General features: G+C 46.8%; 1 protein-coding gene across 1 annotated transcript in view; it reads right to left on the bottom strand.

The window, feature by feature from the left end:
• The window catches only part of GADL1 (glutamate decarboxylase like 1), a 189,874-nt gene extending 181,033 nt beyond the window's left edge, over positions 1 to 8,841 (bottom strand). The window contains exon 1 of the mRNA XM_059728824.1: positions 8,693 to 8,841. Within this exon, the coding sequence (XP_059584807.1) occupies positions 8,693 to 8,729 (37 nt within the window). The 5' untranslated portion in view covers positions 8,730 to 8,841. The remainder of the gene's footprint in view (positions 1 to 8,692) is intronic.
• Between the last annotated feature and the right edge of the window lie 19,055 nt (positions 8,842 to 27,896).

Here is a 27,896-nt window from a genome sequence, read left to right as displayed (position 1 = left end):
GTACTCACTCAGCTGCATGGTGAAAAGCATCGCCCAATTGCATATTACAGTTCTGCCCTTGATCCCATAGCTGCGGGACTTCCTCCTTGCCTCCGTTCAGTTGCAGCTGCTGCCTTGTTGGTTAAAAAGGCAGATTCTCTAGTTTTGGGACACTCTTTAACCATTGCAGTTCCACATGCTGTGATGGCCCTTCTGCTCAAGGGCAAAACTTAGCACATTTCCAATTCCCGTCTTACTAAATATGAGAAACTTCTACTGTCAGCTACAAATATAACCTTAAATCGCTGTTCAATTCTGAATCCTGCATCACTTCTGCCTATTGCCTCTGATGGTGAGCCTCATGATTGCCTGTCTATCACAACTCAATTGTTAACCCCTCGAACTGACCTCAAGGACATTCCTATCCCGAACTCTGACCTTGTTTTGTTTGTTGATGGTTCCTGTCTTAGAAATGATGCAGGCAAATTAGTTGCGGGATATGCAGTATGCACTCAGTATGCTGTTTTAGAAGCCTATTCTTTACCCCAAGCTCGTTCTGCTCAAGTTGCTGAACTCATTGCTTTAACACGTGCTTGCATTCCTGCAAAAAATCAAACCACAACCATTTATACTGATTCTAAGTATGCTTTTGGTGTTGTTCATGATTTTGGACAAATCTGGAAACAAAGAGGGTTCCTCACTTCATCAGGGACCCAAATCAGTCATGGTTGTTATGTAAAAGCGCTCTTAGAAGCTGTTCAATTGCCTCTTGCTGTTGCTATTGTTAAATGTAAAGCTCATGAGAAACCCTTTGATGATGTCACACGAAAAAATGATCTGGCAGACCGTTCTGCCAGAAATGCGGCCCTTTCTGGCCCACAGGCTCCTAACTCTGTTTTTGTTTGTTTTTCAGCAGACCAGTCTCCTTTGGCTAGCCTTTCAAGTCTGGCCCTTCTTCAAAATCAGGCCCCAAAAAAGGAAATAAATGACTGGCTGCGTGCAGGATGTTCACTGCACCCCGACTCTCTCTGGCGCTCCCTGGACGGCCGCCTGGTGGCGCCTAGAGAGCTTTTGCCACATCTTGCTCGTTTAACCCACTCTGTGGCCCATACCAGCAAAGGAGGAATGATTGCTACAGTACAAAGAAATTGGTTTGCCCCAAATTTTCCTTCCATGGCACAACAGTACTGTAGCTCCTGTCCCATCTGCTTAGCTCACAACATTGGGCAACAGGTAAAAACAACACCCGCAGCCCATCCCCCTCCATGGGGACCGTTTGTAAATCTGCAAATTGATTTTGTGCAGCTACCTAAGTGCTGTTCTTATGAGTACATTCTTGTTATTATTGGTGTGTTCTCTAGATGGGTGAAAGCCTACCCATGTGTACATGCTGATTCCATCACTGTAGCAAAAAAATTGCTCAAAGAATTCATCCCTAGATTTGGATTGCCCCTCACAATAGATAGTGACCGCGGCACCCATTTCACAGGACAGATAGTAAAAAACATCTGCCAAGCACTCAACATACAGCAACACCTACACTGTAGTTATCATCCACAATCAAGTGGTGCTGTAGAACGTAAAAACTCTGATTTAAAAACGCGCATTTCAAAGATTTGTGCTGAAACAGGCCTCAAATGGCCTGATGCACTGCCCATTGCTCTTATGCACATTAGAAACACTGTTAACAAAAAACATGGCCTAACCCCTATGAAATACTCACGGCACGACCCATGAGGATGCCAGCTACACCACCTGTTGCCCCTCACCAAACAGACCTACAATTAACTGATGAAACTGTACTAAATTATTGCAAGGCATTAATAAAGTATGCCAGGTCTGTTCATTCACAGGTCCAAGAAGCCTTACCTCAACCACCGGATGTTCCCTGTCACAACCTTGAACCAGGGGATTGGATCTACGTAAAGGTCTATCAACGGAAAAACGCACTTCAACCCAGATGGAAAGGACCTTTCCAGGTACTTCTGACCACTAATTCTGCTGTTTGTTGCCAAGGTCACCAAACGTGGACTCACGCCTCGCACTGCAAGAAGGTATCACCTCCATTGGACCCCGAAGCAGCTGTATTCCAACCAAGGTTGGGATCTTTCCCTGAGGCCAAGGACAAAGACCCTCAGGACCTCACTCAGGCAAGTGAGGAGCATCAGGGTGCAAGTGCTAGTAACCTCTCCCCTGCACCCAACACCTCAGCCCAGCCGGATTCATCAGTTGAAAAACGAAGATATCATCTTCGGCCTCAAAAAAAATGAATGCTCCCATTCGGAAAATCACCACCTCGATCAAGACCAAGAGCCAACATTATCAGTCCTTTAGGTAACTTGAGCCCAGAGGACGAAGAAAGACTTTGGCTGCCATCCTGGGTTTGGCTGGTAGTGTTCTTTTTCTTACTGGTGCTGGTTATGTTTGTTGTTAAGATTCTTTGTCCCTCCTATATCTAAAAATGACACTGATATCCTTATATATCACACTTGGGTATCTCAGTATCACCCAAGGGGGGTGGGAGAAAAATTTATATTTGCAGATCTCCCGTACGGTGGCTCAAGCTGGAAATAAAAGTGACTGCTGGATATGCTCTCACAGCCCAGCACACCTACACCAAAAAATCCCAATGATCGGAGTACCAATATCCCTCCAGCAATGGGGAACAATAAACGGCGGCTTCATTAGACTCTACTCGTTAGCTGCCCATCGGTCCGCTCCTAAAGAATGGAGGGCCGCCCCTGCTAACTGGATAATCTCCCCAAGAGTAGAGGCGCCTTTCTGTTACAGATCCAACAACACCGGAGCTTATAATAAAGCCACACCTGTAGGACACTACCCTCATTGCCTAACTACTCTAGATTATAGCCCTAATAGCACCAGTGAAATCCTGTTGGATAACGTACCCTCTCTCAATTGTACAGGATTCATGGTCTACAACTTTTCTAAGAAACCTCATGTTGCTCTCATTGCAAACAGATCGAAATTTTACATTGACTCCAATTTTACTTCTTATAATATATCTCGGTCCAGCAGGATAGCAGCTGAACGTGGTCCGTCCTATACGATGCATATCAATCGAAAGTGCCGGATATGGCATAACAACTGTCGAGATTTGAATACCCTGTCTGCCCCAGGCCTTTACTGGCTCTGCGAAAACAGGGCTCATAAAATCTTGCCCTGGAATTGGGTGGGGGCATGCACTCTTGGACGTGTTATCCCTGGTTTCAAAATGCATAGTGCAATATATCTGGAACAAGTAAAAAATTTCAACCATCACATGAAAAGGGCGGTTAACCCCTTAGCTACCAGAAACACAGGGTTCCATCGATTTGTGTGAACCTTCATACCGTGGCTTGGAGTAAAAAAATTGAAACTAGCCATAATTAACATTTCAGCCACAATGAAAGCTATGGGAAATGCCACTGTGGATGCAATTCAGGCTCTGCAAAAAGAGATCTCCCAGATCTCACAAGTAACTATACAACACCGCATAGCCCTAGATTACCTACTGGTATCCCAGGGAGGAGTATGTGCCTTAGTAAACTCCACCTGTTGTGTCTATGTCAATCAGGACATGCAAATCAAAACTGACATTTGCAAAATCCAAAATCAGTTAAGGGTCTTACATCAAGTGGCCTCAGAAAATACTGACTGGGGTCTAAAAGAAATGTGGTCTTGGCTAACCTCCTGGCTCCCAGATTTCGGGGCCCTTGACAAAAAAATCCTGTATGGAATATTGTTTGTCTTGATAGTTCTGATAATGTTCTATGTCTTAGTGCAACTGATCCTCTGCTGCGTGAAAGCCAACAAGAGAAGCTTTAGCAAGGCAAGAAAACCCACAGCAGAGTCTAAAATATGTTACAAAAGTGTGAGCAGATTAAAAAAAAACATGAAAGGCTGCATGATAAAATAGAGGGGCTCATAAAAATGGAAATTTAAGGCTAAAGTGAGACTAAATAGTCTCAAAGGGGGGGGCTGTGGAATCAGAAAAAATATATGCCTTAAACTTTGATTATTTTAGTTATAAGATGACATAACCGCTTTGTATAAAATTGCTGGCTCTGTACAGTAGAACAGATAAGGGCAAGTGTTTGTTCTTTGTAACTCTTCTGCAACTGCTTCGCTCACCGCGGCCTTGAAGGTAAAAAAAAAAGTATGTACAAAGTAGATTTCCAGGTGCAAGAAGGAGGTTTGTAAACTAACCTCGCCTCCCCCATAAGTTCCCATCCTGATTACAGCAAAGAAATAATGAAGTAATATTATAGCCGCTTTTCATGCTAATTTCACTATATGATCACGTGAGTTGTAAGCGACTGTTAAAAAGTATATAAGCCTCCTGATTTTGCTCTTGGGGGGGGACCCCTTCCAAGTGCTTGGGAAATCCATGTCACTTTGGAACTCCCCCCTACAGCTGTAGTTTCTTTTAAATAAAAGCTTCTGCTGACCTGACCCAAAAATACTCTGTGTGTGTTTCCACGACACAAGCTACCAGCAGAAGAACTGTTGCTCTAAGCTTATTGGCTTTGCAGAGGGGGAAAAAATGAATTTTTGCATATCAGGACTGGAGTGCAGTACAATGATCAGAGCCAGAGTTCAAGGTCAGCAGCTGGGCCAAACTGCAAGAGCCAAAGCCAGAAGCAGGAACCATGATGCCAGGCAGAGGTCACTCCAAATACAATCCAAGGATCAGGAGTCTAAGATAGGGGTCCACAGAGCACACTGAGCAGTCTACTGTGCTCCTCTATAAGGCTCTGGCCCTTAAATAGCTAAACTGCCTCCGGCTCCTTGTGAGACATGGACCAAAGAGAACCAGGAGTCTGAAAAACAAGCAGGCCACTGGTGCGTTAGGCTGAATCATTTTGCCTGAGGTCAACACAAAAGGTTTTAGGGGAGGCAGAACACATGGAGGGGGGGTGATCTTTCAAGTCATATTCCCCCTGCAATAAAATGAATGAAATGCATCTGGCTTTCATGGGCAAACAAGCTGAAGTATAGACACACAGCGCTCAGCAAAGTCAAAGGAAATGCATAGAGGGAAATAGTGCTTACCAGGGAACCATGAATCTGCAGAAAAATCACTGAAGAGCAACAGCACTATCACGCCTATCAGTAATTATCTTTGCAGGCTGTTTTGCAAACATTCTGTTGCTCTCATGGGCTCCAGCAGGAGCTGCAGCCACAATATAAGGTGACCACTTAGTGGCTTTTCCCATTCTTTGTTGTTTAAACAGCAAACTGTGCCTGCTGATAAAGGCAATGTGATATACTCTGAGTAAGGCTTTCTCAATTATTTTAATAGGCTCACCTTTTTCTTGGTGGTTTATTCTTTGATTGACTACCCAAAATCATTCTAAGGCAATACATCCAGATTTCTTGAAAACTTAATTGTGATTCAAAGAAAAGGTGTTTTAGACAATTTTCATTTCCACCCCAAAGGTAAATGAAGTCTAGCTAGCTAACTTAATATCCTGTAAGGGATTATATAAGGCTTACCACAAAAAATAAAAATTGTTTTGTGCTGCCCTGGTGAATTAAAAAATTGTTTCATTTTTCAGCCTTGTTGAGTCAGAGCGACCCAGTAAGATTCATAGATTCATAGATGTTAGGGTCGGAAGGGACCTCAATAGATCATCGAGTCCGACCCCCTGCATAAGCAGGAAAGAGTGCTGGGTTTAGATGACCCCAGCTAGATGGTTATCTAACCTCCTCTTGAAGACCCCCAGGGTAGGGGAGAGCACCACCTCCCTTCGGAGCCCGTTCCAGACCTTGGCCACTCGAACTGTGAAGAAGTTCTTCCTAATGTCCAATCTAAATCTGCTCTCTGCTAGCTTGTGGCCATTGTTTCTTGTAACCCCCGGGGGCGCCTTGGTGAATAAATACTCACCAATTCCCTTCTGTGCCCCTGTGATGAACTTATAGGCAGCCACAAGGTCGCCTCTCAACCTTCTCTTGCGGAGGCTGAAAAGGTCCAGTTTCTCTAGTCTCTCCTCGTAGGGCTTGGTCTGCAGGCCCTTGACCATACGAGTGGCCCTTCTCTGGACCCTCTCCAGGTTATCCGCATCCTTCTTGAAGTGTGGCGCCGAGAATTGCACACAGTACTCCAACTGCGGTCTGACCAGCGCCCTATAGAGGAGAAGTATCACCTCCTTGGACCTATTCGTCATGCATCTGCTGATGCACGATAAAGTGCCATTGGCTTTTCTGATGGCTTCGTCACACTGCCGACTCATGTTCATCTTGGAGTCCACTAGGACTCCAAGACCCCTTTCCACCTGTGTGCAACCCAGCAGGTCATTCCCTAGACTGTAGGTGTGCTGGACATTTTTCCTCCCTAGGTGCAGCACTTTGCATTTCTCCTTGTTGAACTGCATCCTGTTGTTTTCTGCCCACTTGTCCAACCTGTCCAGATCTACTTGCAGCTGTTCCCTGCCCTCCGGCGTGTCCACATCTCCCCATAGCTTTGTGTCATCTGCAAACTTGGACAGAGTACATTTCACTCCCTCGTCCAAGTTGCTGATGAAGACATTAAAGAGTATCGGTCCAAGGACCGAGCCCTGCGGGACCCCACTGCCCACACCCTTCCAGGTCGAGACTGACCCATCCACCACGACTCTCTGGGTGCGACCCTCTAGCCAATTTGCCACCCACCAGACTGTGTAGTCATCCACGTCACAGCCTCTTAACTTGTTCACCAGTATGGGGTGGGATACTGTATCGAAGGCCTTCCTGAAGTCTAAGTATACGACATCCACCCCTCCTCCTGTGTCCAGGCGTTTCGTAACCTGGTCATAGAAAGAGACTAGATTGGTCAGGCACGATCTGCCCGCAACAAACCCGTGCTGGTTTCCCCTCGGCATAATTTGCCCTGCCGGGCTCTCACAAATGTGAGCCTTGATAATTTTTTCAAAGACTTTACCAAGGATGGAGGTGAGACTGACTGGCCTATAGTTGCCCGGGTCCTCCTTCCTCCCCTTTTTGAAAATGGGGACCACGTTAGCCCTTTTCCAGTCCTCCGGGACTTGGCCCGTGCGCCACGAGCGTTCGAATATTCCTGCCAGTGGCTCTGCAATGATGTCGGCCAGTGCCTTCAGCACCCTCGGATGGAGCCCATCCGGGCCTGCCGACTTAAAGGCATCCAGTTCTTCCAAATGACTCTGCACCACCTCAGGATCTACGTATGGAAGTCTGGCGCCTTGCTGCTGCCTCTCTACAACCCCAGTGAGAGACTTGTCGTGTCCCTCACTTAGGAACACTGAGGCAAAGAACTCGTTGAGGAGTTCAGCCTTGTCCCCTCTATCTGTCACCAATTGTTTCTGCCCATTTAGCAGGGGTCCTATTCCTCCCTGGGCCTTCCTTTTACTCCCAATATATCTAAAAAACAATTTCTTGTTGTCTTTTACTTGGGTTGCCATCCTCAGCTCCATGGTAGCTTTGGCCTGTCTAACTGCCTCCCTACAAGCACGAGCAGAGGAGGTATATTCGTCTTTAGTGATCTCACCTTGTTTCCACTTTTTATGTGCTCCCCTTTTGGCCCTTAGGCTGCCCTGGATTTCTCTGGTCAGCCAGGGAAGCCTCCTGGCCCCTTTCCCTCTTTTGCCTCGCTCTGGGATCGTCTTGCTTTGTGCCCGAAGGATCGTTTCCTTAAGGCACAGCCACCCTTCTTGGGCTACCATCCCTTCAAAACTCCTACTCTGCAGTGCGTCCTTGACTAATCGCCTGAGTGCATTAAGATCAGCTTTCCGAAAGTCTAGCACTTTCACCCTACTACTTACCTTACCCACTCGACGTCTTATGTTGAACTCTATTATTAGGTGATCACTGTCTCCCAAATGGCTACCGATCTGGAGGTCCCCTATTATGTCATCCCGTTGCCAATACCAGATCCAGTATGGCATTCCCCCTAGTGGGACCATGCACCTCCTGTGTCAGGTGGAGGTCCTGTACACAGGTTAGAAACCTGCGTGAGCGATGGGACCTTGCTGTCTGCGTCTCCCAGCAGATGTCCGGGTAGTTCAGGTCCCCCATGACTACCGCCTCTTTAGCTTTTATGGTCTCCGAGAGTTGCCTAAGGAGCCCCGCATCTATTTCTTCCCCTTGGTGTGGGGGTCTGTAGCAGACCCCTACCACCAAATCCCTTTCTCCTTGCCCCCCATGTAGCCTAACCCACAATCCCTCTACTTCCTCAACCTTGGATTCTGTCTTGATGAGGGTTGATGTATATTGCTCACTGACATAAAGTGCAACCCCCCCCCTTTCTTCCCCGACCTGTCCTTTCTATACAATCTATAGCCCTCAATATGTACCGCCCAGTCGTGGGATGAATCCCACCAGGTTTCCGTTAGCCCCACTAAGTCATAGGTGTTTAGTGCAAGCAGGAGCGCTAGTTCATCCTGCTTGTTCCCCATGCTCCTAGCATTAGTATATAGGCACTTGAGCCCTGCGACTGGTGCCTTTGCTGCCCCCCCCGCTCCGAGTCCCAAGGGGCCCATTGTTTCTTACCTTCTTGTTTCTTACCTGTTCTGTAGTGCTGGTCTCCCCATGGCTTTCAGGTTCCCAATGCTCTCTTTCTTCAGGCTGGTCTGTCCTTGTGGGTGCCACATGGTTTGGTGGTCCACAGGTTCCCCTGCCCTCGTACTCCCCTCCCCCCGACGAGCCTAGTTTAAAGCCCGCCGGAGGAGATCCGCCAACCTAGTTGAAAATACACGCTTACCTTTGGGGGACAGGTGAAGCCCATCCCAGCTGAGCATGTCCCTCGTCGTGATGTGCGGGTCATTGTCCAGGAAGCCGAAGCCTGCCTTGAGACACCACTGCCGAAGCCGCCAGTTGGTTTCTCGGATGCAGTTCTCCTGCCGTCTTCCTCGTCCGGTGACTGGTAGGATGGAAGAGAAAACCACCTGTGCACCAAACTCCTTCAGCACACCGCCCAGAGCACTGTAGTCCGCCATCAGGTGATCAGGGGTTCTCCTGGCCGCATCATTAGTACCCACATGGACTAGGACCATGGGGTAGTAATCGGTGGGCTTGATCCTGGCCTGGATTACCTCCGTCACATCCCGAATCTTTGCTCCAGGGAGGCAGCATACCTCTCGTGCCGAGGGGTCCTGGCGACAGATGGGTCCTTCCGTACCTCTCAGGATGGAGTCGCCTATGACGAGCACTCGTCGCCTCCTCCTCTGGGTCCTCGTGGATCTCTTGATCTGTTTGGAGTGTGAAGAACATGGTGTTTCTTCTTGCCCAAGGGTTTCCTCCTCCCCTTCCATCTCCTGCAGGGTCGCCAGGGCCTCGTACCTGTTCACCAGTCGGACTGGAGAAGCTGGTACCGGTTCACTGTGAGCTGCTCCGGTCCTGGCTGTGACCGTCTGCCACTCTGCTGTGGAGGGCACTCCCCGGGCTGCTTCTTCCTTCAGTGCCTGGGCCTGCAGGGAAAGGAAATAACTGTCAATTTCATCCTCCGCCTCCCTGATCCCCCTCAGCCTGCTAACCTCCTCCCGGAGCTCCCTCACCTGTGCCTCCAGAGCCCTAAGATGGGCACCTGCCGGACAGGTGTGGGTGCCCCCAATCTCTGCCCCCCCCAGCCCTGCTGGGGATCCCCCACAGGCCAGGAGGTAGGGGGACATCAGCTCTCCCATGGGCTCGGTCTGGGTGGAGGCCTCAGACCAGCCCCGGGTAGCCTTGTCCCCCTGGGCAGAGGCCATAGCAGCACTCCTCGTAGACACCATTCTGTAAGCTGCTGTTTGTAGACCTGTGTGGTGTCTACGCCCTACCCCTACAGGAGTCCCACTCCTGGCCCTCCCGGCCCGCCCGCTGGCACGAACGCCTGCGCAAATGCCGGTGTGCTCTTACAGAGCGCGCCTGTTTGCGCGCTCTGTTCGCACCACGCGGGTCGGGAGCGTGGCTCCCTACCGGCTCAGCTATATGGGACCCGGGGGGCTTCCCCTCCGGATCCGGCTCAGCTGCGCTGGGTCCCTCCACCCCACTTACCTTCGGGGGATCAGCTGCTGCTGCCCCCGCTGCTGATTCCTCTGCTGCTGCTGCCGCCGCCGCCGCCACCGCCTCCAGTCAGTCAGTTGGTAAAAGGGGCACACGTGCGTGCGGGACACACGTGTGCTTGACTCCTCTCCTTCCCGCTGCTGGTTCCCGAGTGCTGAATGAGCCTATAGCCTGATGGGTGGGGTTCTCACCTGTGAAGGAGACAACTGTGTCCCTTACTCCATTGAATATTAAATTTCCTATAAGTTTCCCTATATACAATGGAACAGCTTCATCGGGGCACCCAAGTCCAGCAGATATTTTATTTTAATATTTATATAATCCAAGTACCAATTCAGTTCAAAATTCTATTGAGCAAACATCAATACCCATGAAGATCTATAAAACTACAATCAGGCCAGTATCCTCCATCCAAGGCTTGGGAGTTTAGATACCCCCCATATCCAGGCAGATAGACTACATGCAAGTCCCAAGCCTGGAGGCCTGGGAGTTCAGATGCCCTGAGTCACTCTTGATCTCACTGTCAAACTGCTGCCAATGGTCCAGATCTGTGATCCAGATAAAATTGCTTGGTGCTCCAAATCCAGTTGCCAAACCTTAAATGGTTCACTCACAACAGTAGGGGCCAACCTTTCAGGCAGGCATGCCACAAATTAGCTCCACATCTTCCCCAAGTGCCACTCCAGTCCCCTTCCCCTGTCCAATATACTCTGCTTTCTGCTCCCTGACCTATCTACCACTGGGCTTCTTGTCACCTCCTGATCTGCTGTGTGCCATGCACAGAAGCTGCCCGTGCCACTTGTGGCATGCATGCTGAAAGTTGACCATCCCTGACTTAGATATTCCAGGGTTCTTTTTTTTTTCATTTTTATGTCAGCCAAACCTATTCACGGAGTTAGTTTTTAAATGGATTTCCTTGGCCAAAAAAAGAACAGACTAGACTTGCTGGAAAAATTTTGCCCAGCTCTATTTTGGTCAAGGTTTTCCAAAGCACTTTACAAACACTCACTATACCTTCTGTCACACTGTGAGATAGGAAAGGGATACACAAAAATCATGAAATAAAGCCTTCTCTGCAGAGCAATAAACCATCTGTTTCAACATTACATTACTCAGCACTACCTAAGGATGAACCTCACTCCTGTCCAGAAGCCCTCAAAATAAGGTGTACGTAAAACTTCAGGGGCTACTTAGCACTTTGGCTGGCCACCATGTGCAGATGTATTTACCTCAAGAGTTCTGGCTTGGATTTGATATACCTCTAAAACTGTAGGGAGAATATAAGCAAACAGAGCATCACTTGTACTAACAAAGACTTCTTTGAAATAAGTGTGTGCTGAACATTCCTCTTGAACCTACCTGTTGGGGTTTTATTCACATAAGTGGCCTTGGAGTATATGACACATGCTGGTGAAGGTATTCCATGTTTTGTCTCTTTAGTGCTTTATATGCATGGCATTAAATAATGTGTATTTTATGTACTTGCTCTGAAGAATTATTTTTTCCAATTCCATTTGAGTGTTTAGGTGGCACCAAGCAGACACAGAAGACACAAAAGTACAATATGCATATGGGAGCTCATGTCAGAAAAGAGAGATTAATAATTTTGTGGTAGACCCGTGCTCACCGTGTTGCTGCTGGCCTGCTCTGTCCACTTCAACGTGTTGCACCAGGGTCTACTGGTCTGCCATGACTTAATGATACTTGAGGTTCCAATGGAGGATGTTGTTCAGTGTTTTCCAAACCCTGGGTGCCTCAGCTGGTGCTTCTTCTGTGGGGCCCCCTACCTCCCCTTCACCCCATCCCTTTCCACTTGTGCGTCTGGCTTGAGCCTCAGCAGGATCTGGACATGCTGCGGGCACTGTCTTCTCCTCCTGGGCAGTCTGTCCCTGCCCCGCTTACCCAGCTGGTGGTACAGGTATCTCCAATCAGAAAATGAACAACTTAACAATACTAGAACAGGGAAATGATGCTCACTGCATAAGGCACCTCTTTTGGGCACCTCCTCCCCTACATGTCAAGTACACCGTGCGCCTGTCGCAACACTCCTGCATCTGGGCTATGGCCCTAAGAGCACTGAGCTCTGTATCACCTGGCCCCTGACCATGTCTGATAACACCCTATGGGACAACTTCCCACACCCTGGCTTCCCCTAGGGGCCTGGAAAGTGTGGACAGACATTGCCCAACCGTGGATCTCAAGGCCTGAAGGTGTATTGGTGTGGTGGGTTCTATAGCCCGGCTCCCTGGTGGGTTCACTTCACTGGTGGGACTTGCCAGTGCATCTTGGGCTGCCTTCATCCTGCCCCAGCCACCCTGTGTGTACCTGTGGGCCATGTCTAGCACCAGTGTGGTCCTGGTGGGTTCCGAGTACCTGGCTTTTTGGGCAACTGCCCATCTGCTGGAGCCCAGGTTCTTTCTTGCCTCAGTCTGGTCTGCATGGGCCACCTCTGGTTTGGGTGGACTCCATGCCTTTAGGAGATGAGGGCTCAGATGCAGTGGGGAAACCCCTGCCACAGTTGGAGCTGTCATGCTGCCTGGGGGTCCATTGGCTTGCGGCTCCACCAGCCCATGCTGACTTCAGGGAAGGTGCTGTGGGTGTTCCCTCCTTCCTGCTCCCCTCAGTGTGTGTTGGGATGGCACTTTTTGTCCTGGGACCTTTGGGGAGCCAGACCAATCCACAGCCCCGCTTCAGGCTGTGGGGTCCTGGAGCAGTCACGTGCAGACTGGCCACCTGGAGCCCAGTGGTACAGTGAGTAGGGTACAGACTTTACACAAATTTGTTTTAATATAATCAGGTAGCCTAGCTTTGCTGGCATCTTTGTTTACACAGAAAAAGATCACCGATCTTTTAAATGTAGATCTAATTTTTGGTATAACAACCTGTAAATAAGAACAAGGAGCAATAGTCTCAAGTTGCAGCAATGGAGGTTTAGGTTGGATATTAGGAAAAACTCTCTCATGAGGAGGGTTGTAAAGCACTAGACCAAGTTACCTAGAGAGGTGGTGGAATCTCCATCTTTGGAGGTTAAGGCCTGGCCTGGCAAAGCCCTGGCTGAAATGATCTAGTTGGGGATAGTCCTCCTTTGTACAGCCAATGTTTGTGCTATTTGTCTTAGAGGTAAAGACTGCATTATAAACTCCAGGGCCCTTAATATAGCACTTTTGACAAGCATTTAGTTCACAGAACTAAATATCAGTATCTACATAGGTCTATAGATATAAACATTTCCTTATACTTTCTAGACTTTCATCCTTTTGACCAGTGTTTCTCAACCTGTGGGATGTTACCCAAAAGTAGGATGCAACAATATATGAAAGGGTCATGAACAAACTTTAAAAATGGATTCTCCGTTAAAGGAGAAAAACGTGGGAAACCATAGCTTTTCCCCTGCAGGCTAGCAGAGTGCCAGCCTGTAAGGGGCTGTTTAAGGCCTCCCCTGCCTCATACATTGCGGGGCAGGGGCCAAGGGGTCAGAGGACAGTGGGCTGGGATGGAGGGGCACTGGGTCTGGACTGAGCATTAATGTTTACAAATGGGTCCTGGTACAAAAAGGGTTAACAACCACTGCTTTGACTACAAGCTTTGAAAACTTCACACTTCTTTCTGCTTGCCTTCCACTGCACAGTCTCCTCATCCATTCAACCAAGCAAAGTGGCTTATGCTTTTTTTTCCCCCAGTTACACTACACAGACTGGCATCTATCTCAGTAGAAAGGGTTTACATACAATCCATGGACCACTTGGATCTCCAAGTAAGACTCAGATGATGCACAGACCTTGCACTGGCCCTGTAGACATATGAAACTCCTTAGTGATGGAGTACTGGGTGAAGAGAACAAAAAATTACTTCTAAACATTCAATGAAATTTAAATGGATTTTCAAGCATTAATCTTACAGTAATGAAGGCTGTCTATGAAGCTGGGAGATAATGCTGCCAGTGAGGGGGTGAGATTCTAACTATGGAAATTCCCTAGTCTCCAAGCTGGAGTTGGGAAAACCTGCACACCGGTATTTATTTTCGTAATAAATGTCAGGGGTCTTGCAAGGAAAACCGAAAAGAATACAGTATTTTAAAACACACTTGACATTTCCAAAAAGAATGTTCTATTTACTGAAAAACAGAACTCACAAAATCTAGAATTGTTTGGGTGGGGGGGAGGTTAACCTAGGGGCTGATTGGAATTTATGAAGCGAAGAAAATATCATAAGGCAAATCAACAGGAAAAAGAGTGAGTAATGAACTGCAAAGTTAACAGCAAAATTACCCATTCATTTGGTAAAGCAAGAATTCTGTTAATTAAACTTTTATAGCTCTTATTGCTCAACATATTAAAGGCTAGAGACAACAGCTGTTGAAAGGGAGGGGGTAAGAATGGTCATATACAGGTTGGAGTCCTCAGAAGAATTCTGGCAGACTATGCCATCTCTCATGCGTGCACACTGGCCTCTGGCCTCCCTCCCACACCAGCCTTGGCTTTGCTAGTTTGTACAGGTGGTTTAGCAGAGCCATGGCTTTGGGATCACCAGTCTTTTGTAGAGAAGGGGAGTCTGATGCCACTGGACAACTTCATACTAGGACAATGCCTGCAATCTCTGCTGCCAGTTAGAGTTTACCTCCGACAGTTTGCAGAGGGAAGGCTTTTCCTCACATTCCCCTTTCCTCAAAATCAATTATTTGGATCGAAAAAAACAAATATGAGTTATTAATAACTTGCACTCCTGCTGGCAGACCTGATTTACAACAGCATTCCTTCAGTTTTAGGCTGGTGAAACTGTATCAAGTGCTAGTATAAACCTGGAGGGATGCAGTGGACTACCATGCCAGATTAGTTGCAGCCTCTCTCTGAAGGAAGAAAGTTCCTCTTCTGATTCTATGTGATGATTTCTATTGGTATCTTGGTTATATATCCTTTCAGTTTTGTAACATATACACCAAAACTGAAGAAGCCCTGCTGATTTCTGTGTGCTCTATGTTGTCCTCTTTCCTAGACTACAGTTGCATTAGTCTTCTTCCAGAGCATTATATTCACAGGATCACAAACTCTTGTCAGGTATTGTCACTTGTGTTCATTTCCTGCAGCCTTAGTGTGATGGCTGTAAGTGTTGTAGGGCTTGCTACCACTACCCTGAGCTCATCTGCCTATGGGCGGTGACAAGGTGGACCTCAGCTTTGGATCACCTGGTCTGCCAGGAAGTTGGTCTTATGTTTTCTCACCCGCCACGACTTCGATGAAATATATTCCCAGGAGGCACTGCCCACGGTGATCCTGCCTGGTCTCGATCCCTGTTTCTTCTGCGGCGCTCCAAACCTCCTCTTTACTCCAGCCTAGCCTCTCCAGATGGTACTCACAAAATCCTTCTGCAGCCAGTGCTTCCTGTTGTGGTATTATTTGGCTCTCTACCCCCAGGGTGACCTTTGGTCTCGATTAGGTACACCCTTCCAGGGCTGTTCTTGCCCCGTGCTCAAATCTCAAAATGAGAAGGCAAAAAGAACCCAAGGAAAACCCTGGCTGCTCTCAGCCTCCTTGTTGGGCTCAGTCCATGTCCCCTTTTACCCGGGATTTGGTTCTCAAAATCCCAATCGCAACGATGAAGAAAGTCTCTTAGTCCAGTCGTTGTTATGCGCCAGCCTGCCCTGCACCCCTATGAACATTTATAGTCTCCTTGGGGTCTCCCCCATGTGCAGGACGGCTCTACCTGTAACTGTAGTTCCCCTCAGGCCCTCCTTCGGAAACTCCACTCTGGAGATTATCATAGGCCTTGTGGATTCCCTCTCTCCAGATCCTCAGCTGTGGCTCCGCTCTGGAGATTATCACCAGCAGTGTGTGAAGGCCTCCGCCTGCCTCCTGCTCAGGTTCAGTCCCCCAGCATTCCTCTGGCAAGTTCTGCAGCCCTTGCCTGCTGGGACGCTCAGCCACTCCTCTTTCCCTGTGGCCTGCAGGGAACTGACCCCTCTCTGCCCCTCTCTGGGGCCAGAAATACCTTTGGGCAGCCTCCCTCCTCCAATCTTGAGCAAGATGCTGCTTCGGAAGTGTGGTGAGTATTTTCCTTCCCTTCCAGTCTCCAGCTGCAGCCCTGCCGGCCCTCTATGCTGTGAGTTTTATTTCACTCCTTCACACTTAGCCACTGAACTAAGCAAGTGGTGACTCCACCTTAGGACTGTAAATACTTGAGTCATTCAGTACTGTTTGTCGAACTGTCTCCTACTGGGTGCGCCTACGTGTTCATTAATGTGCCGTAACTACAGAGCATTAAGTTTACTACCTGTAATGACATTACCTGTCATTACAGGTACTAAACTTAATGTGCCATAATCAATGCTTCTGCACATTAGCACAGATTAATGGATTTTGGGGGGTTTATTAGACTAAATCTACTGTGCGTTAGCACAGGCTTTGCATTGTGTCTCATGTAGACACGTCCACTGACAACAGTTTGTGTTGCTGTGTAAGGTAAATCCATTAGTTTATCAGCTCAGCTTTTTGTTGCACTCTGAGCAACTTCCATGGCTGGATCTTGGTTCCTGCTTCTCCTCTGCTCTGCACTTGGGTTTCTGAAAAGGAATGTAAAGTGCAGAGCTAGGGTTGTGCAAAAAAACAAACACAAAAAAACAGGCCAAATAGTAGCAACCGTAGCAGCTGTAATCCTAAAATACAGCGTGCAGCATTAAAAGAGCAAGTGGAGATGGGCTAGGGACTCTCATAGTGGTCTGACTGACATACATAGAGGTACAGAGAACAAGAGAGGACACAGGCAATATTGCATCCACGACTCACAAATCATTTCACAAAGGCAGGTGAATGCCATTTTACTTGTAAGGAAAATAAAACACAGAAACAAGAGCTACTCCGTGCCACACAATGGGTAGAGCTGGGTCTAGAGAACAGGCCTTCCAAGTCAAAGGTTAGTGCTGTATCCACTGGTCCATACTGTTACATCTTAGCATTTGCTAAATATCTATTTAAGCAGACGACCTCATTTCCCATAGCGACTGGGTGTTGAGCATCTTTCATATAAACCGTATTTTTAAAAACTAACTGAAAACCTGAGGCAAAGGACTTGAATGCATGTGCAGTTGATGAGATGTCAATGGGAAGATCTAAACATGCAGGAGAGAAGTGTTTCTCAAAAGTGTTTCTCAAAAGAGAAGTGGTTTCAGATGGGAGTCAGGGTTGTATCTGAGAATGCTCCTTCTGCCCAAGGAGAAACACTCTGTCTTTGAGACATTTAGCTGAAGGAAGAAAAGAGGGAGCAATAAGTTTATTTCACTAAAACAGACTTTTTGGTTGTAGCTGTGTTGGTCTAAGGACATAGGCGGGTTTTGAGTAGATGTGATATATTTTATTAGACCAACTGAGTAGTTGGGGAAAAGATCTTAGCAAGCAATTGCATGAAGTCACCCTTCTTCAGCCATAAGGGGTCTCTGCTGGTCTGAGACTTCAAGGAATGAGAAAAGCTAAAAGTGTGGCAGGATGTCAGTGAGAATGTAAATAGGTAGAAATTAGAACGACAAAAGGTAAAGCAGGGAAGGGGCGGGGAAGAAAGCAGGTGCGGGGGGGGAAGGCTAAAGGGAGCCATTGCAGTGATAGAATAAAAGGGAGGAAAGAGGCTGTCTGTGAAAAAGGAAATAGTTGGAGATCAGGAAAACAGAAATGAGAGAAGCTAAAAGTATGACAGGATGTCAGTGAAAATATAAATAGGCAAAAATTAGAAAAACAAAAGGTAAAGCAGGGAAGGAATGGGGAAGAAAACAGGGGGGAAAAGGCCAAAGGGAAACACTACAGAGGTAATAATACAAGGTAAAAAAGAGGCTCTCAATGAAAAAGGAAATATTGGAAATCAGGAAGATAAAGGGCAGAAAAGTAGGGGAGGGGAAGAGAGAAAAGGTGGGGGAAAAGAAGAATGTAAGAGGTCAGGGCAGGCAGGTACCTGGTGAATCAGATGTCAGGCAGGTTGTAATATGTCACAAATCCAATCTCTATATTGAATCCATGATTTTTTGTATCCAGAAGATGTATGAAATGAAGTTCATAGGCTCGTCTACAAAAGGAGTTTTGTAAATTCCCTTTAAGATTAGAAATGTAAGATTGGAGAGGGAGTGATTGTCCTAGGAGAAGTGTCCCCCCACAGTTGGTTGGGTATTCGTGTCTTGGATAGAGTTTTGGTGCGTGTACATTCTGGTGCGCAGTGGTTGTTTGGTTTCTCTTACATTTTTTCCATCAGGGCATTTGGTGCACTGGATGAGATATATAACATTTCTTGAGGTGCAAGTATAAGAACCAGGAATGCTGATGGTTCTGTTGTGGGGTGTGGTTATTGTGGGGGTGGTGATGTGTAGGAAGGTTTTGCATTTCTTGTCCTGGCATAGTCTGGATCCATTGGGTGGGGTTTGGGTCATAGGAAGTTTGCCTTTGGTGATGAGGTTAGCGAGGTTTGATGCTTGTTTAAAGGCTAGGATGGGTGTTTCTGGAAAGATGTCTTTAAGAATGGGGTCTTCTTCTAGTATGGATTGTAATTGTTCAAGGATTTTCCATGTAGGTTCCAGGGAAGGGTGATGTCATAACTAGTGGCCTGCAATTGGTGGGGATTTTCTTTTTGTACTGCAGCAAATCTTCATTTGGTACCTGGGTGTCTCTTTCAAAAGTGTGATCTATCTCTCTAGAGAAGTGTCCTTGTTGGCTGAAGGCCCTTCTGAGATTTGTGAGATGGTGATCATGGGTATTCTCCTTGCTGCAAATCCAGTGGTATTGGAAAGTTTGGCTGTCAATTACAGCTTTCTTGGTGTGTTTAGGGTGATTGCTGGTTCTTTGTAGATATGTATGTAGGTCTGTGGATTTCTTATATATGGTGGTTTGAATTTTACCATCGTGGATATTGATCATGGTATCCAAAAAGGAAATACTGGTGTTAAGCGTATTCAAGCGATAGTCTGATGGAGGGATGATGATTGTTGAATTTTTGGTGGAAATCAGAGACTGCAGGGTTTCAGTCCAAATGATGAAAATGTCATTATGTATCTCAGGTATAGTAAGGGTTTTATGGTGCAATTCTTGAGGAAGTCTTCTTCTAGGTGGACCATAAAAAGGTTGGCATATTGTGGGGCCATTTTGGTGCCTATAGCTGTGCCCATAGTCTGAAGGAAGTGTTGGTTGTTGAAACTGAAGTTGTTGTGTATGAGGATGAAATATATGAGTTCAGTAACATCATGAGGTCTGTATTCTGAGTTGTAATCTTGCTCTTGTATATATGAGAGGCAGGCTTGGATGCCATCCTAATGTGAGATGTTGGTGTATAAGCTAGTGACATCTATCGTGGCTAGGAAGGTATTGCTGGGAAAGCAGTCTATGTTTTTGAGTTTTTGCAGGAAGTCATTATTTCTATCTATTTACATTCTCACTGACATCCTGCCACACTTTTAGCTTCTCTCATTCCTTGGAGCCTCAGACCAGCAGAGACTCCCTATGCCTGAAGAAGGATGACTGTGCCCAAAAGCTTGCTAATAACTTTTTTCCAACTACTCAGTTGGTTTAATAAAATATATCACATCTACTCAAAGAACCTTGCCTGCCTTTTACTAAGACAGGCAGAAAAGATGAACAGACAAGAGTCAATAGCTACAAAAGGGTCAGGATTATCAAGTCTGGCATAAGAATATTTGTTAAAATTACAGGCAGAAATTAGGTGACAGAAAGGAAATGAAAGGAGCAGAGTGACAAAAAAATTGAACCAATTAGAGGTGGAAAGGGGAACATTTATGGAAAGAGTTTCCAACAGCACACAGCTTTGACTGAGCTCTGTTCAGTGAGTGAAAGGCCAAGGCCAAGTCCTTTTGAAAACCCCAGCCTACATATTTCTAGAATTAGACTATGAGCAGTTTGCACAGGAACACTGCTATCTCTATTAAATGGAATAACTATGCTAAGGATGTATATTTGGTCCTACATGTTTTATTCATTATCGTGCAAATCACAACACCCTGAAGACTGTGGTCAACACTTTCAAAAATAGAAGCCTAATGTTTGAGTCTTAAGGCCATATGTAGGCATTAAAATAAAGTAGGCAGTTTCCTACTTTAACTACATAAACGTCAATTTGGGAACCAAACTTTAGGCTCCTATTTTAGAAAATCTTGGTCTATAATCACCACCTTAGTTTTGCTTCAAATTCAACTCCACTGTGTTCTGAACACAGCTCTCTGACCCAGCAGCCGGCTGACTGGCTGACTTAAATTTTAGATGAACCACAAGCAAAAATATGGCTAGAGAGAGAAATTACACATAAGCTGGTATAAGTGATCAGAAACTGATGTAAACCAGTAACAGAACAGGAGTTCAGTGCACATAGACAGGTTTCAAAATGGTGAAACCTAAGACCTGGATGGATGTAATATCAGATTTAATCAGTTTAGGTTATACCAGTCTATCAAACTGCTGTCCCAGATCCCTTCCCGACTCAAGTTAGATGATAGTCCCCCAGCATCCTAGGATGCTTTGGGACCCCCCAGCTAGGCATGCCTACGGCTCAATGCAGTGGAAGGTCCACAATGACAGCAGGAGGTTGAGGGCATGTGCCCTGCAGCTAATCAGGGATGGCCTCAGTTTGGCTGGGCTCAGCCACTCTTGGCAATGTCTAGCATGCTAGGAGACATGTGGGAGCGCCCTCCACCTTCTGGCCTCAGCTGGTGTAGGCATCTGCTTTCCACCCTCCACCAAGGGAGGAACATGTGTTCTGTCCTCTCTCAAGCCAATCTATGAAGCTTAGAGAAACCCTCATAGATTGGATCGATTCCTATTTGGGCTTTTTGACTGTCTGTACTTAGCCTCAGTGAACCAGTCGTTGCCTTTTACTGTTCAACAGCTGGGAAGATTAAAATTCATGCAGAACATTCACACAAACACATTTTGCTTCATTACTTTTAAGTAATAAATAAAAATGGATTTTGAAAGTTCTGCATCCGCTTTCTTCTTTTTATTGCTTTGATATACTAAACTACAGTGGCAGATTTACTAAATTTATACTATATATATATATATATATATATATGATATACTAAACAAAGGCAGATTTCTATTCCATTCAGGTTACTTCATTGCAAAATGACTCAATTCAGCAAGCATGTTAGAGATATACACCAAAGACAGTATAATATTGCACCACTGCCTGGTGCAGAAAGAAAATGTTCACAAATACAGTAGAAACTATATTTAAAACAATTGAATGAGAACCAAACACTATAGACCAGGTACAAGCAAGCAGAACTGTGCCACTGGAATCACCTTTCAAAGCATAGCATTCTTCATGGACTATATATTTCACAGCGTCTCTGAAGAAATGTTAAATCAATAAAATACCTAAAGGTTGCCAACGAATCAGACAATGTTATATAAAAAGCCAAGCATTATTGCTGAGGGGCAACGTAAAAGCTGAAGAAATATTTGTCAGGAAAAGGCCATCTATCCTGCTGGAGTCCATTCATATTCTGTCACCTGACATAATCCAGCTCATGCTGGCATGCAGCAACAACAGCAGGTACCGTATATTTCCACTCTCTGCTTCAACAGCTTTTCTTGATGCAGCAGGACACTTAACACACAGTCATTTTGATTTTTGGAGCTTCTCCCCTTCCTGTCTCTTTTCTTTAATGATATTATGAAAAGACTGGCTAGTGTTGGCAACACAGGAACCAATTAAGAGTCTGGATCCATCAGTAAGATCTCAAAGCATCTGTTTTCTAGATTGCACATTTAATATTAAATCTCTGAAGAACAAGTAAATTATTCCTGTCTTGTTACTGTGAAATCAAATCTAAGCACCTTTTCAAGACCTACAATAGACATTTTTTTTTACCCGTTGTAGTGCCTGGGAATGCACAGAGTCTTCTTGAGAACGTCTAATAGGGTATAATGTAATCTTTGCCAAAGCAGACCTTCTTTTTACTGCTGATCCTGCCATGGAGGTTAAGCTATCACTCCTTTAAAAAACAAAAAAAGGGGGATATTTCCCACTTAGTGTTCTTCTTATTTTTGCCTTCTCTTTATTTTGACACCTTAAAGTATATTTTGGGAAGAAACCCATAAGTAGAAGGTGACTGGAGGAGGAGGATGGTGATCCTCCCATGTTTTAGCTCAGTTAATCTCCCATATTTTCAGCTACCCAAGAAATAGAAGATTCAAGTTCTTGGACTCCTTGACCAATAGGAGGTTTGATCCTAAATCTCTCCTGCTTCCCAGCATGGATTTTAGGTCATTTGCAAATTTGGGATTTATGCTTGCATAGGTACACATATAGGGAGTAGTGTAACTGCTTGGCCAGAGTGCAGCCTACTTCGAATGCTCAGTAGCTGGGCGGGCACTTGTGCATCTGCACTGCACAGGGAATAAGGTTGCAAACTCTGCATGATTGCCAAAAACAGCAGTTGTGTGGCTGGGTGAGTGCCATTTGAGCATGTATAACAACAGAATTCTGCTCTTCATTCCCAAGAGCAGTAGGAGCTCAGTACCTCTTAAAATAGTTTAAGTCACATGGAACATCTTTGACAAGCTTAGGTCTAGAACTCAATCCTCATGTCTCACAAGCCTGTGTTTAAGCCCTAGACACAGCTCCTACTGTGGAGATTGTCAACAACTATGATGTTGTTGACATAATGTCCAAGCTCCTACTTGGACATTAGGAAGAACTTCTTCACAGTTCGAGTGGCCAAGGTCTGGAACGGGCTCCCGAGGGAGGTGATGCTCTCCCCTACCCTGGGGGTCTTCAAGAGGAGGTTAGATGAGTATCTAGCTGGGATCATTTAGACCCAGCACTCTTTCCTGCTTATGCAGGGGGTTGGACTCGATGATCTATTGAGGTCCCTTCCGACCCTAACATCTATGAATCTATGAATCTATACTCTTCTACTAGTTTTATCCATTTCACTCTATAGTCATGTCCAGAGAATAATTATGAATTTCAGAAGCATAACAAATGGAAAATATCCCCAATTTTGGAAACAGATTGTGCCATTTGTCTGTTTACCAAAAATACAAAAGCACTGAGACTTCTTATGACTATGTTCTCATTTAATTGTGTCAGTTTACATCATGCCATCAGGATCGGCTGGTGCCTCAGCTACATTTATAATGGACCGAGGTCTATTCCAACAGTTTCAAAAAGTACAACTCCTAAGACACTATCCTGAAGAAATACCATACTTATTTTAAACCAATGCTTTTGAGATAGATGAGGTCAAGTTCTTTCAGTTATACCACTGCAACCTCCCTGACCTGAAAAGTTTTCACTAAGGCAGATCTAGCCCAAAATCCACCAGGCTAAGTACAGACAGTCAAAAAGCCAGAGGCAGAATTGATTCAATCTTCACAGGTGGTGTAGATTGAACAGATAAGCAACTGAAAAGACATTCACTTTTGATTCCAGAAATGCAGCCACATGCCTGCAGTAGGCCAGGCCAGAGCTTGCCTATCCAAAAGAATCTCAGACCACCCTGGACTTGTGCTCATCCCATCCCAGCTTATCCCAAACCCTTGCTTATTTTTACTTAATTGCTTTCGTTTTGGATTTTTGACAAAGCTTCACTGAAATTCTGATAAGCTGTATCATAGTTGTTGACTTGCATCCACAGGTGCTTCTCAAGCAAATCCCAGGACATCATTCTCCCATTGTACTCGGCCTTGGTGAGACCGGAGCTAAAGTACTGCATCCAGTTTTGGGCTCCACAATTAAAAAAGGATGTGGAGAAGCTTCAGAGAGTCCAGAGAAGAGCCACGCGCGTGATCAGAGGTCAGGAAAACAGACCTTATGATGAGAGGCGGAGAGCCATGGGACTCTTCAGCCTGGAAAAGCGCAGGCTCAGGGGTGATCTGGTGGCCACCCATAAGTTTATCAGGAGTGCTCACCAGGATCTGGGGGAATGTCTGTTCACCAGAGCACCCCAAGGGATGACAAGGTTGAATGGTCACAAACTCCTCCATGACCGTTTCAGGCTGGACATAAGGAAGAACTTCTTTACTGTCTGAGCCCCCAAGGTTTGGAATAGACTGCTGCCGGAGGTGGTTCAAGCACCTAGTTTGAACAACTTTAAGAGACATTTGGGTGTTTATCTTGCTGGGATCCTATGATCCCTGCTGACTTCCTGCCCCTGGGGCAGGGGGCTGGACTCAATGATCTTCCGAAGTCCCTTCCAGCCCTAATGTCTATGAAATCTATGAAATCTATGACTTTTGTCAGACTGACTTCTAATAAGTTCCTTTGAGGAAGCAGCAAAATAAATGATAAATATTAGCAATGCCAGAACCCTTTTCCTATGTTAACCATCCTCTGTAGACTGGGAACAGACATTCAAAAAGCACAAGCCTGAATTGATTCAATTTTTGCAGGTTAGTCTAACCTGCATAGCTTGAACCAATTTGCAAGTGAATAGACATTCACTTTTGATTCCTGAAATGCAGGCACATGCCTGCAGTGGCTCAGGCTAGAAGCCGGGGGCATTAAAGTGAGCCCTCACTTCCCTTTCTCAGCAGCCACAAGGCTGAAGGGAAGGTGACCTGGGGGGCATGGCCAGGCCCCCTTCCAGGCTGCTAAATTATGATTGGGGAGGGTTTAAACTCCCACCTGTCACAACCCAAAGGTGTGATTTTTGTTTGTGTGTGTGCTTCGCCACCGCTAAATTATTTCCCGCTATTTGTCGCTTTCTTTGCACGGTAGAGCTCTCTGCTGCGAGAGAGAACTCTGGTGCAACGGGGATTTCCCGCCAAATTACAGCTTCTTTGCAGGGTGCATTTCTTTTGCATCATAGTGATACACGCTGCAAAGGAGTTCCCACCATTTGTATTCAGATTAGCGCCACATTATTGGCCAATTCCTAATGTAGGCACACGTGGCGGCTAGTGATTGGCTTGCTAGCCATACAAAAGGCTTGAGTAGTTTCCGCCCAAGCCGGAGGAGGGAGGACGAGAGAGATTCTGTGTGAAGATCTCCAAGCGCTGCGGACCCTCGTGGACCCAACGCGCCTCCCCTAAGCAGGCAATAGAGGCAATAGAACCGAACCTACGGAGCTTTCGCTTCTAGCCTCTCCCCGTCGCCGAGCGCAATCCTAGATGCATCCCTTTCCTGTAACTTTGGACCCGGGGAGCCTAAGTAACTCCGGGGAAACTTTTCGAACCCAACCGAACCGGACCCGAGGAGCCTGAACAACTCCATGGGAGCAATCGATTTGTCATGTTCCTCTAGCGAGGATCTAAGCGGGAGCTGTGCCTGGAAACCTGTCCAGCCTACACCAATACCATCTTTAGGTGTAAGTAAACAATCTTTTCAATCAACCATTACGCCTCCGTAACTAATTCTAACTCACGCGTGCCGAACTGCTCCGCAGTTCTCTCCAGCCCCGCGTGCCCGGGCTGCCGGCCACAGCCCGTGTGCAACGAAGACGGGCCCGGCTTGCCCCGGCTCGCACATGGTGACGGGAATGAGATCGGAATCGCCGTTGCACATGGCGACAAAGGTGGGATCAGGGCGCAGCCCGCACACCACCCTTGCCTGCAGGGACCCCAGCCAGGGTGTGCTTGGAAAGCAGCCCTTTCCATGCTTGTCCCTGGGGGGAGGACGGGCATGGCCAGGCACCATCCCAGGCAGCGCCTCAGAAGAAGGGGGGCAGGAAGGGGGATTAAACTCCCCTGTCTCCCATCTTGAGCATGGGCATGGGGACCCCAGCTGGGTCTGTCTGGCTTTCCCCCTGCTCATGCAGCAGGGGGCCTGGCCAGAGCCAGCCGGCATGGCCGTGCCATTTGCTTGGGGTCAGGCTGGGGCTGCGGGGCTGAGTTGGGCTGACCCATGGGCACTGTGGAGAGCAGGCATAGAGGGACTGGCCCTAGCTGAGCTGTGGGGGTCGAGCCCTTCCCAACTGGCTACAGCTCAGCCTGGGGGCCATGGAAGCTTTGCAACCAGATTGCTGCCACTTCCATGTGCCCGGGCTAGGAGAGGCTGTCATCAAACTGCAGCCAGCTGGGAGGGGCCTGGCAGGGCCGGCACACAGGTTCTGGCATAGCTGCAGCTGGCCAAGCATTGCACAGTGACAGACAGGGGACGTAACGGTGGTGGCTGCAGACACGCAAGCCCCCACGATGGGTGGCTGCCAGGCTCTGCCCTGCCGGCACCTCTGAGCTGGCATGGGCAGCCTCGAGTATGATTTATCTCATCCCGTGCTGCTGGGCCAAATGCCAAGGTACTCAACCACAGCTGCAGTGGCATCACCTCTGTGCCACTGCCCAGCCAGCTGCCACCCATGCTGCCAGGTCAGGCTGTCACAGACCCACAGCCAGCTGGTAAGGGGCCTGTCCCTGCCATGCCCTTCCCAGCCAGCTGCGGCTCCATGACAGCCCCAACCAGCCTGGGCACAGGGATCCAGGATCCAGGAGCCAGGAGCAATCCACCCACACAGTTCCCACGGCCCCAACCCAAGCCACAGCTGGCTGGGAAGGGCCCGGCCCCTGCAACCCAGTCTAGGCTGGCCCCTCCACACCCACACTTAGCAGCACCCACGAGCCAGCCTGGCCCAGCCCTGCAGCTCCAGCCTCAGGTGAGGCAAGTAGATAGTGGGGCCATGCTGGCCTGCTGGATCTGGCCATGCCCCTGCCCCTATAGCAGTGACGGAAAGGAGGTTACCCTAACAGGGGCTGCTCCACCCCAGCCAGGCAGACCCCGGCTGTGGTCCCCAGAGGGAGAGGGGGGAGAGGGAGGAATAAATCCCCTCTCTGCCCACATTCCCTTAGGTGGCCAGGCCCAGCCAGCATCTGGCCATCCCCCTGTCCCTGCTCCAGCTACAGACCAGAGAGGCAGGGTGAGCCTTGCTGTCTACAGAAGACAGCACAGCCCAGCCCAGGGCTGAAAAACATGCTGGGATGCTGGGGGACTCTGGTTTAAACTTAAACCAGAAAGGCATCTGGGACACAAGTTGCATAAATTGGTTTGACCCAAATCAGTTAAGTCTGATACTACATTCAACCAGGTTTATCTTAAACCAGTTTTGGCCATTTTGAAAGTGGTTTATGTGCACTGAACTCTGTTACAGGTTTAAACCAGTTTCTGATCACTTAAAACAGTTTATGTGTACCTTCTATCCCTAGCCTAGGGGCTGGCTGCATGGGTGGCTGATCAAGTGATCTGCTTACATGTGAGGCAGAATTACTTCCTTAGTTTACAGTAATGTAGAAGCACTGCAAACTAAATGTGATGCAGATTCCTCACTAGCTGCCATTACATATATCTCAATGTCCTGTTTTCCTACAAAAAGTTTTCTGAAACCTTACTTAGCCATTTTTTCAGGTTGCATGCCATTGGCTTGTTATATTCCATACACAGCTCTAAACTACTTGGAGGAAAACAAATTTTCTTTATATGTTTTGAGTGTTCTCAACTCCTTGGTAGTTCTGCTTTTCATCCTGACTATGTTCCAAGTTAAGGGGTCCTCAATCTTAGACAAAACATTGTTAATGCCCTCTTGTAAATACACTTGAAATGTTTTTTTATTTAGGACTACAAATGGGGTTCTTCTCCAAAATTATCATTTTCATTCCAATTGTGTTCTATTATTTCCCTGAGGGGAAATGTTTTATTATCATTTCAAACAAATGTGTGGAAAACAGTTACCCATTTCAGCATTTAAAAAATGAAGGAAATACAGTGTTTTGTTTCTAGTTACTGGACATACTCTTCTTTCTCAATTCATTCCCTCCTCTCTAAAAAACATTAATGTCTTGCTTTTTGTATTAAATCCTAGTTGTGGTACAAATAAAAGAGATTAAAGGCCAAATACATTGCAGGTATATCTTATTTAATTTAAATGCAGTTAAACCGGGTTGGATGTGGCCCAGTTTGTTTCCATTAGAGTGCATTCCTTTCATAACAACAAGCTTGATGAGAGATCATAG

This window comes from Alligator mississippiensis, chromosome 5, assembly GCF_030867095.1.
Source record: "Alligator mississippiensis isolate rAllMis1 chromosome 5, rAllMis1, whole genome shotgun sequence".
In the NCBI taxonomy this organism is placed as follows: Eukaryota; Metazoa; Chordata; order Crocodylia; family Alligatoridae; genus Alligator; species Alligator mississippiensis.
This window is presented reverse-complemented; position numbering and strand designations above follow the sequence as displayed.